General features: G+C 39.2%; 1 protein-coding gene across 1 annotated transcript in view; it reads left to right on the top strand.

The window, feature by feature from the left end:
• Window positions 1-18,663, top strand: part of LOC118417582 (rhophilin-2-B-like) — a 32,506-nt gene that overhangs the window by 5,217 nt on the left and 8,626 nt on the right. The window contains 5 exon segments of the mRNA XM_035823174.1: window positions 14,545-14,673; window positions 15,247-15,322; window positions 15,711-15,788; window positions 16,288-16,412; window positions 18,170-18,347. Coding sequence (XP_035679067.1) covers window positions 14,545-14,673; window positions 15,247-15,322; window positions 15,711-15,788; window positions 16,288-16,412; window positions 18,170-18,347 — 586 coding nt within the window.

The following is an 18,663-nucleotide window of genomic DNA, read 5'->3' as shown; positions in this document are numbered from 1 at the left end:
CTCACACTCTCCCAAAGCACATTATCATAATCAGGTCCAGCCAGGTTTACTTCTGGGCCTGGACCTGATCCTCTTGACCTAGATTGTACCTGGACCTTCACTACAGGTACCTACCTCTAGTAGTGGAGAACCTTTCAACCTCCTTGTTACATGGTAACTCCCATTTCTTTCTATGAAGTTACTCTTAAATGGGAGATGTGTCATGATAATTCAGGAAAATTCTGTACTTTGGCACAAGATGCAGCTGAAATCAGGAGGGCCCGGCACTTGTTATCACCAGTTGAAGCACCTTTGTTCACCCTGTACAGTACAGTACAGAAGAGTACTCAGCTCGAAAAGCTAGTGTTATGTAACCTTTGTTATGAAACATTGCTGTATTTGATTTCTTGTGAATAATATTTGGAATTACCATAGCAATCATGTCAGGAAACGTTAAGCTGAGATAGGGGTTGTGTTATATAAATGCACTTCTGGAAACTTGATGTAAACACTAAAAATTGTACCCACACTTTTTAACAAGCTTTATCACTGTGAACATGTTGCTGTAGCTTTTCCCAGGCCACTGTAAATCAGGAAACCTTTGCAGCGGTTTTATTTTTGCAGTGTTCAAGGTCTGTAACTCATGACACTATGAATATATCCCGCGGTAAGACTTAAGTATGGGACAAAATTGTTTCAACTGCAAAGAAACACAGAAAAAGTCTAATCTTTCCTCCCACAGCGAAATGTAAACACAGGGAAACTAACTGAATTTACACTACTGTAGACAGAAACACCCAGAACTTTGTACACACAAACTAGCATAAAGCAAGGTTTTTCTTTCCCACCAATAAGAAAAGGAACAACTACACTACTTGAAATGCCTAAGAGCTGAAATGTTTTCCTTAGGGTTCCTGTGTAAAAGAATGGCTCAATGTAAGATATCCTTACAGAGCTTACAGAATGCAATGTAATATATTATGCACAATGAATAGTCAGTCAAGCTTGTTACAGGTGACATTCTTTGCCCTACACAGGTCCGTACACAATGGAGGTCCACCATGTTTAGATCCCAGTCACAAGATGCATTTTTGCCTGTCAATGTTGTATTTATTCAAGTCTTTGTAAAGTCAGAAAATCCTGGTATTGTTATAAAAGCAATGATATGTTAAGTTATCAAAACATCAGTCAAAAAGAGAGAACTGTTTTTTTCTATTCCGTTGAATTTGTTTTTTCCAGGTGACAGCACTTGTGAAGATGTAGTCAGCTGTAAAACATGTCTGGCCTCGGCAGATCTTAAAAAGTTTACACAGGTCCTCTTTAGATCTTGCCGTTCGAATTTCCACCAGTTGAAAGAACAATGTAATTGAAATGGTGGCAAGATTTGAATGAGACTGATATAACCCACCTGTATTTTCAAAACTGTCCATTCATTTCATGATTGATTATGTTGTTAATATGGATTGAGTGTTTGTATTCTTCATTGCAAAAGAAAGCATGTCATGAAATATTTAGGAGCAGCCTTTGTAACCATTCTTACACAGGGACAGGTGGTCAAGGAAAAGAATACACACCAAAATTGTGCCTTTGTTTCCTCAGTAACATCAAGGAGGTTAGAGGGTGATACTTCCATGAAAATGGAGGTATAGTTTTGGCCAGCAATTGTGCATATGTGTGTTTGTGTTTGTATCTTGGGCAATAACTTACGAACCGCCGGATGGATTATGCTAATATTTGGTATGTGGATAGGTGATGTGGATGTGAGAGTCAAAGTCCGACCCCCTTGTGGCTGACCCTTGGTACTGCAGCAGAACTTCTGGATTTTGTATTTTATGTACAGGACATGCTGTGGTTTTTTTTTTTTCTCTTGCTTCTGTTTTGTTCCAGCAATATGTTCTTTATAATGAACCTGGCTCTCACCTTTTATGATGATGGCTGGTGTCCAGGCATTCAGGAAATTCCATTCTCTGTAGTTTCATTTACAGCACTGCCTCATGCGTGTCCTCCATGGGCACTTTATTAAATTACTAAGACGTGTTCACTGACTTCAAGGCCACTATAAACAAGCTTTGTGGAAGTTCGCTGTTGTAAACACTAGCCCAGGTTCAGGAGTTGTGTTGTAAAAGATAACAGACGAAACAAGCAGTGTTTTGTAGATAACAGATTAGCTTTAGGTGTGAGTGAAATAAGCCAGACTTGTTCAACTTTCTGTCTTCTAAGCACTTAACTCTGTGTTGACATTAGCTTTATTTATGCCCCTGGGCCTTATAGAGATGCCTTTAAGACAGTTATATGTTGTTTCCTGGCAACATCATGAGTGAATGGGCTTTTATGAACTGTATTTGTCCTGAACCAAGAGTTATACTGCCCTATGTTTGAATTGGCACTATGTAGTATGTTGTACCACAATGATTTACATCACAGTTACTTGATCATGGAGATGACAGTGTCTGAACAATTATTGACTCCTTTCCTGTAGCTGTATTACCTTTGCCAAGAAGGTTATGGTTTTGTTAGCATTTGTGTATATAGGTTTGGTTTAGTGACGAAACTCAAGAAGCTATGGATGGATTTTCATGAAATTTGGTATGTGGTTAGGACTTGTCCTATGAAAAAAATGAGCAGATTCTGGGCCACCTGCCACCTTTCCTAGGTTTTGTAACAGAACAAAGGTCATGATTTTTAGTTGGTAGATAGCTCTTTGGTCAGTCAATGAGTTTGGGCCCTCTAGTCTAGCAGCTTCCGTTGGGACTGAGGCATGTCACTTTGAAACTGGATAAGTAAAAAAAGGATGAATTTTTTCTCCTCATGATCTTGAATGTGTACATTTGGATGGATGTCACCTTTCCTACTACCTGGATTCTCATAGTTATTCCCAGTCAAGATTCAAGTGCGTAACCCATTATATTGCCATCATTGACGTACTTAATACACAGTTTGTTTGCTAATACCTCAGAAGGGTGCCATATATCAAACTGGTTTGTTTGTCGATGTTTCCGGTGGAGGGAAGAGGCAGAGGAAGTGATTGTACTTCTGTAGCACATGTTGAACAGGTTGTACACATCCTGCATACTGTGCTGTATTGACCGTTATGCCAGGTAGAACTTCAAAGGAATCCCAGGAAGCCATGTTGTACAGGTGTGAAGGTCATTCATGGTCAAGGATAACTATTCTCTTTTTATTCTCAGTAAATACATACATTTTGGAACTGGTGCAATGGCCAAGTAAACAAGTATTTGCCTTGCTTTGGTGAGTTGAGAGTTTGGTCCCAGTCTACCGAAGATGGTACATATTTAAGATGGTACTTTCTTTGTCTCTTGTATAAAAACTACAAAGTAATGTACAAAGTGACTAACAGTGTTGTCTGTTTCTGTATAAGTACCAGGACACACAGTTACATTTACAACACTAGATCACAGCTGCTGATTACTTCACACTAATAACAGTAAAGTCTGTGTGTCCCATATAACATTACAGACTGTTTTCTGTTCTTTCTGAAATACAAAGCTGGCTGTTGTTCTTGGAGGACTTCTGATGTTTTTGCAAGAGGCAGGCTGTTCTGGATACGGATCACATAACACTGGCCACCTTACATTTGGGAAGTAGATGGTACCATGTTTGAAAGAAGCCCTGCATTTGCCCATATTAGTACATTAGATTGCATTAGATTGACGTTTTTAACAGGAAATGTCTCTGGCTCCCACCGCATAGACTCTAGCCTAAGGCCATAAGGAAGACTATGGTACCTAAATGTTCAAAATCAAAGGACATTTGATAAGCAGTAGCACTAGAAAAAATAGGAACAATAGCCAAGGGCCAGGTAGGCTTGTATGCTGTAAGAATAGGAGCAAGGAGTCAATACCTTGCCATAATTATAGTTAGAGAGATAGGCATATGTATCATAATAAACATATCTACCTGTGAACACAGCTGAGTTAAAAGACCTGCTGGAAATTCCAAATTATAATTGAAAAAATTCTCTTTATCATTCTTTTCCTTTTTCTATTCTTTCACTTCTTTTTCTTTTTTACATACCAGTACTTGACTACTCTTGTCTCTCTCACCACTATTTAAATTTACCAACAATGGACAGAGAACTGTACTGTCCAGACCTGACTGGTCACCTTAAGAACACCATCAGGACCCTGAAAGCTTCCATTGTTGAGTCTCAGCTGTTTGGGTTTGGCTAGACCATGAACCTGTGCAGGAAATGTCAACAGGTCTCAGCTGATAGCCTTATACTGTATGTGGCTTCCCCAGTCTGTGCAACTGCCAGGATCGTCTAGCTACAGGCTGATGTGAAATACTGAACAATTAGTTTTCAAGAAACTTTATCCAGTCAACATTATATGTTGGGAAATGAGATACTGTAGACAGTGTAAAAGGTTAAATGTTTACAGTGATTGAATTTTGTGGGTTGGAGAAAATCATGTGTTGCCATTGGTTTTAATTTAAGTTCACAGTTGTAATGCAGAGTTTTACTGTTCAAGGAGAAATGTTCAGTCACCTTTTTAGCTTGAAAAATGTGAACACAAAACTGCTGCAAACATTTCCCCATTTACAGTATAGTACTATAGTAAAGGTAGAGGAGACAAAAGAACATACAGACTTCAAGAAGATCAGATTAAGCAGGAAAAAGAAAGGTGAAGTACACATACATTGAATGACTAGTAACCAAGAGTGAGTACTGCTCTTATTTCCTTCCTTCCTGTTGTGACCTTGTAAGATTCATATTAACCTTGAAAGCATGTGTAATGGACCATGAAGTACTCAGAAGCCCCCTGTGACCCCAACATCTGCTGCACATTTAACAGCTAGTTCCTCAGGACATCAGTGCGTGACATTTCCTAATCATATGGGAACAACCTGGGCGATAAAGAGATTACTATAATGTAGTACTTTACATCTGGCTATTGAAGTTATCCTTTCATAAGTCTAGTCTTATGAGATGGCAAACCTAATTTTGAACTGCAAATTCACTTTCAATGTGTTGTATGTAACAGTCATTTCACTGCTTATTTGCTCCACTGTTATTGTGTTAAGTGTATTGAAATCTTGTTGTCTTGTAGTTACATTAGAAGTAATTACAGTTTCTGTTTGATACGTTGCATTGTTGAGCTTATTCTGTTGTGTCAACGTTGCATCCTTGATTTTGAGTTTTGTCCATTGCGTATAATTTTCTTTCCACACATCCTTTGGAAACTAAAGTCATAGATGAAAAATCCTAATATGAGAGCACGCGACTTGCGAATCTGTCTGTAGAAGTGCCTACCAGAGTTTGAATGCAAGATCAAGCTATTGTCAGTAGTCATGCCATTTCTGATGAGACCACAGCCAATGTCTTGGAAATGAACTTGAAAGGTCATGTACCTCACAAGAAGAGGGGAGGATTGCCTTTGTTATGCTCCTTGAGGGTTCCCATGGTACAGGAATAACTCTTGGGTCTCAGAAATAGGATTGGAGAGCTCTCCCTTTATCTGGAAGAGTGTGCTTTTAGCTTTACCAGTGTGCTAATAGACCTGAGGGGAGTCACGAACTGACCCTGCAAACAATATGTCTGTACAGTGTACTGTGGCTTGTGTAGCCTCACAGCTCAACAACTGTCAAACACTGTGCTGCATGTATGGGGACGTGCGGATAATGTTACAGCGTACAAGCAGTATCAGCATCAGTATAGCAAGATCTGAGGTTAATGTAAAAACAATAGCTTGTGGGAAAGTCTAGACACAAAGCCTTGTTGTAAGGGGTTCGTGCTAGCATATGTTGGCAATATTTTATTATGGTTGCCAAGAAGGTTATGTTTTCATTGTTGCTTGTCTACATGATTATGAGTAGTGTATCTCCAACAGCTGTGAATGAATCCTTATGATATTCTATTTGGTTGGTGTGTCAGGAAACTGAAGGTCAAATTCAATACTAGACCTCCTAGGCGCTTCTACAATACTGTAGCAGAACTTTAAGTTTTGATATCTTGCATTCTGGAAATTTTAAGCATGGTTGTGATATTTGAGTGGTAGATAGCTGGTATGACTATATGTAAATTTGTTGAAATTTAGTACCCCAAAACAAGTCCAACCCAAGTTATAGAATTAATAATATGCAAGCATCCGTCAAATGTCAGCAAAAATAACTGGAAATTTATGAAAGGAAACCTTAAATGCATGGGGAGTATGCCCACAATGATGCTTGTTTTACCTCATTCAATGAGACTTGTTTACACTTAAGAAAATTCCAAATAGCACTTGAATGTCTTGACCTACCACGTCTTCAGAGAGGTCCTGGTCCTAAAGACTTTCTCAAGAACCCTAGTGTCTGATACCTGTCACTGGGAGTTGAAAGGAAAATGGGCTTGTTTGTCTCAGGGGAGACCCTAACAGCCATAACATCAGCAGCAGTGTCTAACCATGTTTGGTGAGGGTTGGAGTCACTTCTCACTACAGTACAGGAAAAGGCATGGATTGTATGACAGATACTGGTTAAAGTCAAGCAAGGAAACATTGTTTGTATGATAATGAATTTGTTAAAAAAAGCACTACATATGCATATTGAATTATACTTTTCAAAAAGGTTAATTGAGACATGTGACACATTGAAGGCATCTTATATTTACAGGAGTAGCAGGAAGTACAGTTCAGAGTTGATAGAATTAGTTATTAATCAGTTACATATACACTCCTTATGCTCCTTTCATAAAGCACATTAATTGATTTGATTCAGTGCACTGCTGACAAATACTATGTATACCTTTTCATAGTCTATAACTCTTTTGGTAGATGTAATGTAAAACCATTTTCATAATGATATATCATTGCAATGGTAGCGTCTCTTTCTGTAGAAATGTCTTTATTATGGACTGGTGTGTAATTTTTGGTTTGGAAAGCTGCTAATGCATTGACTCCAGTCTAACCTTTATGCACAGCCTATAATCTGTGTACTCTGTGGGCCCCGACCAACTCTCAGAGAGATCTGCAAATACTGTTATCATCTCTGCGGGTTACCACCATTGTCTGTGAGTGTTGTAGTCTGTTCTCTGTGGCCTGCTGTTCTTGGAAAGGGACTGTTTGGAGAGGGGGCTCTGGGAAGTAGAGTCAGGAAAGGGAGATCATAACATGTTATGATGTTGTGGCATGTGTAGTCAAGTGGTTAGTGCGTAAAATGTAGCAACCCTGCCTCTAGACCAAGAAGTTGTGAATCCCTTTAAATTTTTCACTCACCCAAATTTTTTGTTCATACAAGCTGCTAGAAAGGGTCACAGTCCTGGTCCAAGACTCCAACTGTTCATTGTTTTTGTTGAAAAGATCAAGGGGAATTTCCCTAGCACAATGAACCTGTAAATACTGTACATAGCAGCTGCCTTCTCTGTCACCACTAGTTGGCTCGTCTGTTCCCTGAGTTTATTCAAGCTAAACTGGTTTAAGTGCACTTTCATATTAAACATAAATAAAAGTTTTACTTTTAACTTTTTGGGTGAGCTAACTGGTACATATATTTCTAATCAAAGGGAGAATGTAGATTTTGCATTACGGTTTTTAGATAATTACACATAATTTTAGAAAATAGATGACCGAAAACTTTATGTGAAATAAATGTCTTTTTCAGAAAAGTTCTAGAATTTCGTGGTTTGATTCAGTGTAGAAAGGCCCATTTAAAAAAAAAATTCTACAATAGCATACACTGTCACCTGCGTTTCTTCTGCAAAAGACCTGCAACAAGACCTGGTGAGGTAAGAAATGTTCAGGTCAGGAGTTTGTTTTTGCTCACTCTCCACACAGTAATTATCCTCTTCTCTCCTGGATTCCTGATGCCTGGCCAAATGGCACACTGCCAAATACTTGGTACTTCTTCTGTACAATAGCCCTTCAGTCAAACTTGGGCCATTCCTCAATGTACAAGTTCAACTACAAGTGCTAGAAAAATATTTTTGTATGAAATGATTAGCACATGTTATAGCAAAGGAGCTAATTAGTATAAAGCACAAGACTATTTGTTTGAAAAGCCTATCACAATCTGTCATATCAACACATTGTGTTTATTGCCTCAGAATACCAATGTTATAAAAGTATATAATGTAGACTCTGACTGATCAAAACATTCAAGCATAGTCACTGTTAAATTGGGTCATTTTTCTGTGTTAGTTATAACACTGCATGCCAATATTCACAGTGTATATTATGGATGCGACTTTGTTCTGTTGTGAGAACGTCTTGAAATATGCACACATTCCACCGCTGCTTTGATCATATGTTGTCAGCCATTTTGTTTAGGTGGGGACTGGGGAGTTTTCGGTACTCAACCAAAAACTTACAGACTTTGTGCAACTTACTTTCGCCTTATTTTACTATCACTGGAAGTATGAAAAATGTTGCTAATCTATTGAAATTAGTTGTAAATGTCAGTCTGAATGGAATATTTACAGTTTTGGCGCAAAAACTATCCAATATGTACCTCCAAGGTTCTTGGAATGGCTGCAGTGCCATTATCATTTTACCTGATATTTGGACCTGATTGATTTTTTTATTACACATTTGCAGGATGACTTGTTCTTTTATTGGCCTCACCATGGATGTTTATCGAGAATCGATAACGATTGAGTTAAGCAGGAACTGCAGATAGGAATCATGAGTAAGTGATATTGATTTTAGTACTGTCTGACAAGAATCATATATTTATGAAGTAGATACTTGAGTATCATTGGATTATACATGTAGTTAAATGTAATAGGAACGGTCGATACCATATATCCTGTACCAATACATTTTCATTTGCTTGGATGTTAAAAATGCTAATGAAAATTCGTATCCGTTCTTGACTTAGTCTGTGACTAATAGTTGCTAGATGGCCCGAACTTACGGTACTTCTTTCCGACTACAAGAGCTACCTACCATCCCAAAAGCATGACCATAGCTTGTCTAGTACATTAACAAAATGGAAAAAAATAGAGGTTATGCTGCAGTACCACTGAAAGCTGCCAGGAGTCCCAAAATCTAATCATTTCATGACCATCCATTTTTTTTACTATGCTGATAAACCACAAACGTGCATATATACATACATAGTACATACATACATATATATATACACATGTAAACACTGCACAACACATTACCTTCTTGGCAAAGGCTTAAATGGGTGCCTGATGATAGTCTTGGTACAAGGAGGCTGGTATTTTGGAGCAATGATTCTGGCAAGCTAGAATACCCGACTTCTGGTTTTAATAGTATTAAATAATAATAATAATATTAAATAATAATAATAATAATAATAATATCATAATAATAATATTAAATAATAATAATAATAATATCTACATGGAAAAGGAAAGAGAATCTCTGCCTACATGTATATGTACTACCAACCAGATTTTTTCCGAGCTGTAATTGGAAACACGGCATTAACTTTCCTAGGCCTTTGACCAGGCATGTGTAAGATTTAAATACACACCCACCAAATGAAGTTTGCAGGTGTAGTCATGCCAGAAGTATGTGGTAAACAGTGCCTTTTCCTCATCACTGACTGACAGGGATGAACTTTGGGCATGCTCTTGGCACCCGAGTCACTCTTATCTAACTGATCGAGAACTCTGTGTATGCGAAAAATGCCCCATAGGCAGGGCCTTTGTTTTTGTATCAATGAATGTATGTCTTTAACAGTTGTTTTATTAATTTTCGGCCCCTTTCTTCTGTCCTGAGCAGAAACATGCAGTCAACCCCTGGTCTGTCAATTTGTCAATGTTGTTGCTGTGGTTTTGTGTTTGAATATCATATTTAGTCTTATCGTGAAATAAATCCTAACTTTTTTCTCATTTAAAAATCGGATGCAATGAGATGACTTTTACAACATTAGAAAATAAACAGCATACGTAGCATTAAAGCATCAAATATAGGTGTTTCCAGGGGTCCAGAAAATGACCATAAGCATACAATTACACTTTGATGTTAGCAGAATCAAAGACTGTCCCCAGCTTTGCATTTTTGTCTACCCCCTCATTCTTAAAGGGTTATCATAGGCAGCGTTCCCGCCAGGCATACGTCTTTACGTCTTTGGACGCATTTTTTTCTGGAAAGACGCACTCAGCTCGGCTGAATGCGTCCATAAAAAAATCTGTAAGAAAGGCTGACCTGTACCACCAGTGTACAAAATGTATCTGGAATCTTTAAAAAAATCTGTCTTTATAAGAAAGAATCCTACCTTTACAATTTATACTTCAAATTGTTCACTTTCCGGTCATCCCATGGGGCGGAGCGCGGCACGTTTTACAACTAGCGGACCCATGTGCGACACACCCAGCCACGCGCCAGTCTGAGCTGTCCGTTGCGCAATATAATTATTTGTAGTCCGTGAAATAACGTTACATCTGACAGCCAGCATTCTGTAACACTGGAAGAAATCTTATGCAGATTTTATATTCTGATTTTAACATGATACTTACTTGTCCTCATTTTCATGTATTTGTCAAAGATTTGTGGTTAATACTAGTATTGAACAAACAAACTGTTCTGCGCGAGTGTTGCACATCTCAACAAAAGTACTCACGCTGTGGGCAGTTGATTGGCAGTCGGTTTCTTTGACAACAGGCCGCCGGCGCCAAGCAGTCTAGATTGGCCACCAGGTCCAAATCCAATCATCTTAATAACCAATCAGCGTTTGATAAATGTAATGATGTACTCTGTCATTGGTCACCGGAGAAAATACAAAAGGTACCGAGTATTAGCGCACGTGACGTTGTTTTGTGATATTGGTAGGTGCCCGTGTCGTCTGGCAAGTTTCTTCCCTAGCTGCTAACAATTTACTATTAAAGTTTCCCCATTTATCCAAGTTAAAAAAGCGGTGCGCGGTAAATAAGTGAAGAATCCAAAACTATACACTTTATTTCTTATTTCCAAAATTTCTTTTGTTTCAAAAAGACAAAATTTGTGGCAGAAAAGGGGCCGCAATATTGTTGTCAAGCGTCGATCGAGTCGGCTGTGCACTCGCGTTGGCCTCCGTGGCACATGGCGCGGCACGCCCCCCTCCCAAGACGGACCGTCGATCGCAGCGCCCAGCACGTTGGAACGTCTTTCTGGCTACTAGTTCAAGGCTACCCCAGCACTGATCACTGCCAAAGAGGCAACAGATCGTCCTCCTTCGAGTAATGTATAACGTTCTTGGTCTATTTAAAAATAAATCCAGCCAAAGATTTCACGCCGAAAACGGGGTTACCTGAGGTCGCAGGAAACAAACGCACGCTCGTGGAAAATGACGGCACGGCCTTGTAAAACCCCACCGATTCGTGAGTGTGATGTCGTCGTTATTTTATCGTCTCGGAAAACTCTTTGATGAGGGAGGGCGCAACATCGATCGCACGAGGTCGACATTTTTTTATTCAATGACGGAAGAAATTGGCAGAATTTTTCCATGGGCTGACGAACTGGCTAGAGCCCTGTTGCGAAGCATAAAAAATCCAAAAATTTTCGTGTCTGGAGAAATTATACCCGGGCCAGATCACTGACGGCTGATTCCCCGTGCTATAGTGTATTTTTTGAGAGAGGGCGGTTGTCGATTACTGAATTACGGGAGTAAAAGAGGCAACCGACATCCAATCTCAAGCGCATGATTTTCCTCTCAAATTGCGGGAAATTGTGTTTTAGAGGGTTTGAAAATCCAAATTTTCCCGGGGGAGCATGCCCCCGGACCCCCCTAGAATGCGAGCGCCTGCGGCGCTCGTCTCGCGCCTCCGGCGCTCAATACCCCCCTCAGAAATATTTGGACGCATACTTTCAAGAACCTGGCGGGAACGCTGATCATAGGTCTTTGAAGGCATTAGCTTTTAAGATAGTTTTGGCATTGCAAAGAGCAAGGTCAAATTATAAGCCTGTGTTGCTAATTTTAAAATCTGTCATTTTAATCTCATGAAACTATTTTTTTCTTGTCATGAAGTTCAGATTTTTTGGACGGACTAGGCAAAATTTTGTCCCTCCCAACAAGCAAATTTCCCTCTTGGGTAGCAGGGACAGGCCCTAGAGACAACCTTTGCCCAGACATTTTGTTTGTTCTACGGTGACTGTTTATGTTGAAGTCTGTGATCCCAGGCTTGGTTATTCCAACAGGTGATCCACCTACACGTGACAGGTGTTCTGATAGGTGATCTGCATCTAGACATTCCCTATATTAGACTAGTTAGAGTTATACTAAGAAAGAAACAAGGTTTGAAAGTAATACTACTACTACGTAGTAGATCATTTAAGACATCTGTAATGTCTCAAGAGATCATAGTTTCCTGCTAACATCTAAGAGAAGGATAGGATAAGAGAAGGATAGGATAATAGAAGTATTACCTGTAGTCAGTTGCAGTAGAATAATACAAAAAAAAGGTTTGCAGGTAATAAAGATCATTAAAGAAGTCTGCAATGTCTCAAGAAGTCATAGTTTCCTGCTAACATCTAAGAGAAGGATAGGATAAGAGTAGTATTACCTGTAGTCAGTTGTGGTATTGAAAACCCTCCTCCATCCTGTCAGCTGTTGTCTGAGAAAGCCTACAAAGAGAAACACCAACCGATGCAGGGCTGGAAATTCATTTTGGGAAATAAGCACACTGGAATACCTAAAAATGTAAGTGCACCAAAGAAAATCTTGGGTACACAGCTTAGAATAAATGAACCCAAATTTTACAGCTAGCCTCAAAATTTGAAACAAATAATACACTAACAAGAAATGTTTTCTTATTTTTTTCTTACACAAACAAATAATTAAATATGCTACACTCTATGCAAATATCTAGCATACCCACCCAGTCAAAAGATAGGTGCACAGCTGCATTTTTGGGTGCACAAAAAGTTCATATACACCCAGTATGTATTGCAAGCCCAGAATGCCATTTTCTTGATAGGAAAGCATGAAGTTTATCATCCTTCTTTTTCGTGTAATCAAATACAGTGTGAACAGATAAGATCACAGACAGTGTTTTGTTTGGGAAACATGGAGGTGATAACATTAGGCCCAAGAAATCCATGCAGATAGGGATGGTCAGACATGCAAGTATGTATGAACCACTGGTATGAACTATTCCATAATGGTTTTCTAGATACACTGTAATCTCCATTATACCTAATATTTTACGGATCCCTGAGTAATGAACAAATGAGGTGAGAAATAAATGCAACCTTTCAGGTGAGAAAAACTTAGGTAATGGAACATGTATTAAGGCTAAGATTAGGTCTTGGGACACATGGAACATGAAAAAAGCCTCTTATCTTGGAGGATTTGGTAATGACATAATGTTGCTAAGCAACAAAGAAAGTGCGTTGGATGTTACGTGTATGAGTGGATTTGCTTGTATGGCGTGTATGGTTCTGTATAGCCAGTATATCTGCCCTTCTGTAGCCTCTGCCAGGCTGTACAGGTTTACTGGAAAAATAGTAGAAATTGGCCAAATAAGTTACATGTAACTCCTCTGGCGTGTTTTCTGTCTTATTTGGCCAATTTCTACTATTTTTCCAGCGACCTGTGGAGCCTGGTAGGGGTTGGCTGTTCTGTGTAACACATGAGCTTTACAGGTACACGGCTCGGCAGCAGCTGGTTATATTACACTGAATGACCAGAGTCATACATCCTTGCACATCTAGATCTAGTTTCAAGAATAGTTTAAATCTAGTGAGGATGTCTCTACTGTACTTGGTGGTAATGAGTTCCACATAGTTCTAATAAAACTAATATATAGTTTGGTTGTAGGCTTGACCAGGGGAAAGTGCTGTCATTGAAAGATAAAAAGGGTTAATAATAGAAATACTTGTTTGTCTGCAAATACTGGCTAAAGAGTTTCTCAAATTTACATTATGGGACATTGTCTTTGCTGTTGATCTTATCAAATATAAACCATTTAATCTTTAACTTTTACCTGTCTATATTTTCTGTACCCCTTTAATGTTTCCATCAGTTGCCTTCAGTTGAAATCTCAAAAAAGACAGCTTCACAAACAGAAAAGTTCAGCTGTGTAAGACACAACGTCATCAGCTGTTGGTACTCAGGGCACGTTGTCATGGATGTGTAATTAGCAAAGGGTATTTTGTCTGACCTTCTGGCTATTCTAAGTGCTGTAATGATGGACCAAGGTGTGTCACATTTTTCGCTTATGCACCGATGATGACTGAGAAGTCAGAGGTGCACAAAGTTGACACATTTCTGCTCATACTGGTTTCAATCATTGTAAATCTAAGTTTGGAATATTCTTCTTGCTCAGCCATTTTTGTTTGTTTCACGTAAATAACCTGTAGACCCCGCTTTAGGTATATCACACCAGTTTTGTAAAGTACAAGATCGGTAAACCTGGACTGTAAGGTTTGATCCACTAAAACCAGAATGCTCAAGTCAAGATATGGACTGCCTCTTTACATCCTATGTTCCTTGCTGAAGCAAGGTGCAAATGTAGATGTTAAGTGCCTTTCCAAGGGCACAACATGCTATTAAAGGACACAACATTCTAAGGATTCGAACCCAGATCCTTCTAAGCCAACAACCCTAACCACCTTGCCATCTTGTTGATCAGGAAACATTCCCCATATATTAATCCTGTTGTTTTCTGTTTTCCAGAGCATGTAACAGTAGGAAGATGAAGGAGACCGTAGCGCTGGAACTCAGCTTCGTCAACTCCAACCTGCAGCTGCTGAAGGAGGAGCTGTCCGACCTCAACAGTTCTGTGGAGGTGTACCAGAGTGACAGGTGAGGGTCTCCTTCTGTTAGTACTCCAAGATTTTACTCTGAATGAGTCCTGTCTAAAATATGATTGGTGCCCCAAAAGCATGTGTTTAGGTGGATCATAAATTCCCTTTCATCAATCCCACCTGATGCAAGAAATATTTGAGATGAAAGCTTGTTTATTATAGACATGATCAGGTACCAAAGTTTTAGCATCCGTGTACGCTATTTTGTCCTGTATCATGTGTATGTTGGGTGGCATTTTTCATTGCCTTCAGACAAGTGTGCTGGCCAAACAAATCAAAATATTGCCATATTGTATTTTTATTGGATATAAGGCCAAAGAAGGTGCATATTTTACCATTAAACCCAAGGGTACAGCCGATTGGGAACCCAATTACCGATCACATCATTGATTTGGATCTCATGCCTATAAATATCCCTCCCTACACATTTGTAAATGTCATATCCTGTAGCAGTGATGGAAACAGAGATAACAGACAATAGACTTGGTAAAGGTTAAAAGTACCATTTGGTCCTGACGATGTCTAATTACCCTGTTCTCTGATGTCTAATTACCCTGTTCCCTGCCTGCAGCGAAAGCAGAGCAACTCCCATGATCCCGCTGGGGCTGAAGGAGACCAAAGATGTGGACTTTAATGTACCTTTCAAGGTCAGTCTTTTATATGCAAGTTTCTAAGGGTCTGCATGGAGGGATCCTGGTAACACGTAATGGTAAATTCAGGAGATCTGCATAGTTTAATTGTAAATTAACAGTTTTGTGCAGAAGTTCATGATGAGTATAATATTTTCACTTATCATCTGATGAAGACTGTGAAGACCTATATTGTGCAGATAATACACTTTTAATCAGTCTGGGATTCGAATGCAAGTAATCTGTCGATAGCGCTTAACGATAAATAACGATAATTCAGGATAACATGCTATGTACATGTAGAATTGATTTGACAAATTAGTCTTAATGAACGGGAAAACAGAAACTTTGTGATAGAGCTAATAAGAGACCTTTCGTAAATCTGTCTTCTTGTTTGTCCCAACAGGATTTTATCCTGGAACACTACAGTGAGGACAGCAGTGAGTACGATGGAGAACTGAAGGAACTGCACGACCTAAGAAGGGTGAGACTGAAGCTTCCATGATCTACTGTTGCCCTCATGACATTACTTAATATAGTATATCTGAAAAAATCAACAGAACCTTGATGTACATCCAAATTCAAGCCTGTGCATTTTCATACAAATGCCTTGTATGTGTTCAGTTTTCTTATTCCAACATACCCTGACCAACTATGTCACATGTTGTGCCTGTTCTAATAGTTGTTACATCAACAAAAGTGGAGGTATTGTGTTCGGGTCTGCGTGTTTGTTTGTTTTGGTGTGTGTCTAGTTATTTGAATGAGAGATGGAAGATGGTGTGACCGGAGACTGGCAGGATGGGAAGGTCCAAAGTTAGTCCCTTAGTTGATATGATTGGAAGTTTCAGTTAGCCTCGGGCCCAAAATTGGTTCCACAAGCTGACAGGAAAATGCATTGACAAAGTTTGTGAGAAGCTAGAAATTTATAAAAACTCTGGCTATATGATGGAGGTAAGAGACCTTTGATTTCTGGTTATCTGCAGGCTATGCGGACTCCTGAGCGAGACGAGGCAGGGATAGAACTACTGATGGAGTATTACAACCAGCTGTACTATGTAGAGAAGAGATTCTTCCCTCCAAACAGACATCTGGGCATCTACTTTCACTGGTAAGTTTGGATAAATAGATAAAATATCTAAGCCCAACTTCAGACTGACCACAGTTACTGTAATAATCATGCCACTTTTTTGTCATGGTATTTTGTCTTGTGTGAAGGTATTTTCTGTCGTCAGTCTAATAAAGCAGGTTATTTACTAAATAATAGTTCCTGTACTTAGCACCTGAATCGCAAATACCTTTTAGATTTATGTTGTTAGGAGTTATGTTTCTTTGGTACATGCTTTGTTTACAACTAATTTGGTATGTGCTTCATTTACAAGAGGGTCTACATGCTCTTTTACGTAAAGCATAGGCAGCCTATTTTTATTTCCTGTAATTATTCGTAGGGAAAACCATCTTATCTACGTAATTCGTAGTGAGGTGACCAAATTAAGCGTAATTGCCTTTCTTGATTTAGCGTAATACGTAGGGGTTCTTGTGAATTCAGCGTAAATCGTTGTCGGAACCCCCCATGCTGACCCTCTTACAAATATGCAATCACAGATAGCAGACTTCCCTTGGGGTGAAGTAAAAATTTGTTGATCAGAATTTGGCAAAGTCAGGCTTTTATAACACATTGGACTGTTTGTCCATTGGGCCTTGTGTTTCCAATAGTCAATTCTAGGCCAGCAGTTGACCAGGGCAGGACATACAGGGGCCAAGGGTACAGAAGGGTGACCTTAGAGAACAGATCACATTCATCAGAGCCAGGGCTGGAAATGCCACAGACATATGGACTTTTGCGCAAAAAATTTGGAGTTGCTATACATGTGCACCTAATTTTTTAATGTGGGCACACTGTTGCTACTAGATATTTGTATAAGGTTACATATGTTGTACATTTAACATTACATTCTTTACATTTAACTGGAAAAAATAATAAAACCTTTGTAAACATAAAACCTTTATTTGACTTCTTTAAGATTTTAATGTAAGCTATAGAAGAAAGGTACATGTATGTAGTTAGGTTTTGCTGACATTAGCCTTTGTTGTGCACCCAAATTTTTCCTGTGCATCAAAGTTTTATTCCCAAAAATGAATTTTGAGCCCTGACATATGACAACACCCCTACTTACCCCCTGCGCTGGTGGTTATCTGTGCCAGTTATAGCCAGGCATACCAAGATATAATCTGCCTCACATCATATGTCATCCATAATCAACTTTGTATGGATGCAGAAATAGCAAGAATTCTTATCACATTAGCAATTTGAAAGTCTTTTTCTGTTGCCTTAGCTAGGCATGGCAAAGACCACTTCAAGCTGTAAGCCTTTGGAATGCATGACTTTGAGGCATGCAGTCACTATTGATAGTGTAAAAAGAGGAAATAGTTGAAATTGTTTCAACTTTGAGAGTTGATATTAGGCTTATCTGTCTTGTCTGTCAGTCAAACCCTGCAGCAGAATTCCTCAGAAGAGGGGACTGTACTCTCAGATTAAGATACCAGGTCAGAAAAGAACACAAAATAGTCATGCCAGTAACAGAGTTATCAGCCCAGCATTAATGTGCTCAAAAATTTGTTATTCCGAGAACTACTGTAAAGTGGAACTCATTGCCACCAACAGTACAGCAATGGCATTCTCACTTTAATATCTAAAAACACTTGCAACTAGATGTTTAACACTTGCAGCGAGACAGCTCGTTCAGTGTAGTATAACCAGCAGCTGCAACACCCCATGCCTGTTAAGCTGGTGTGTTAAGCTGAACAGAGGTTATACCTGCAATACAGAGACAGATGTAGATGGATAAAACTCTCCATGTTTTTCAGGTTTGACTCTCTGACAGGAGTGCCGTCCAGCCAGCGTACGGTAGCCTTCGAGAAGGGTAGTGTGCTCTTCAACATCGGCGCCCTCTACACACAGATTGGGGCAAAGCAGGACAGAACCAAGAAGGACGGAATCAACGCTGCAATCGATGCTTTCCAGAAAGCAGCAGGTGGGACAATAATGATAACCATATGACTCTTATTGTATGTATGTATGTCACAGCATTTATTTTGAATTCTGAGAAATACAATGTATCTACCACCCTAAAAAAATCACTACCAGAACACAAGGTATCAAACCAGAAGATCTGCTTCAGTACCATGGAAAGCAGTGAAGGCATATATCTTCATTTTACCAACATCTGCCAATATACCAAATATTGAGATCCATCCACAACTTTTCAAGTTATGTTATTCACAGACAAATGCTTATCTCTGAAAACATAACCTTCTTGGGCAAGGTATTAACCAAACTCTCTTTCATCTTCAGGTGCCTT

Source organism: Branchiostoma floridae, chromosome 6 (assembly GCF_000003815.2).
Source record: "Branchiostoma floridae strain S238N-H82 chromosome 6, Bfl_VNyyK, whole genome shotgun sequence".
Lineage (NCBI taxonomy): Eukaryota > Metazoa > Chordata > Leptocardii > Amphioxiformes > Branchiostomatidae > Branchiostoma > Branchiostoma floridae.
This window is presented reverse-complemented; position numbering and strand designations above follow the sequence as displayed.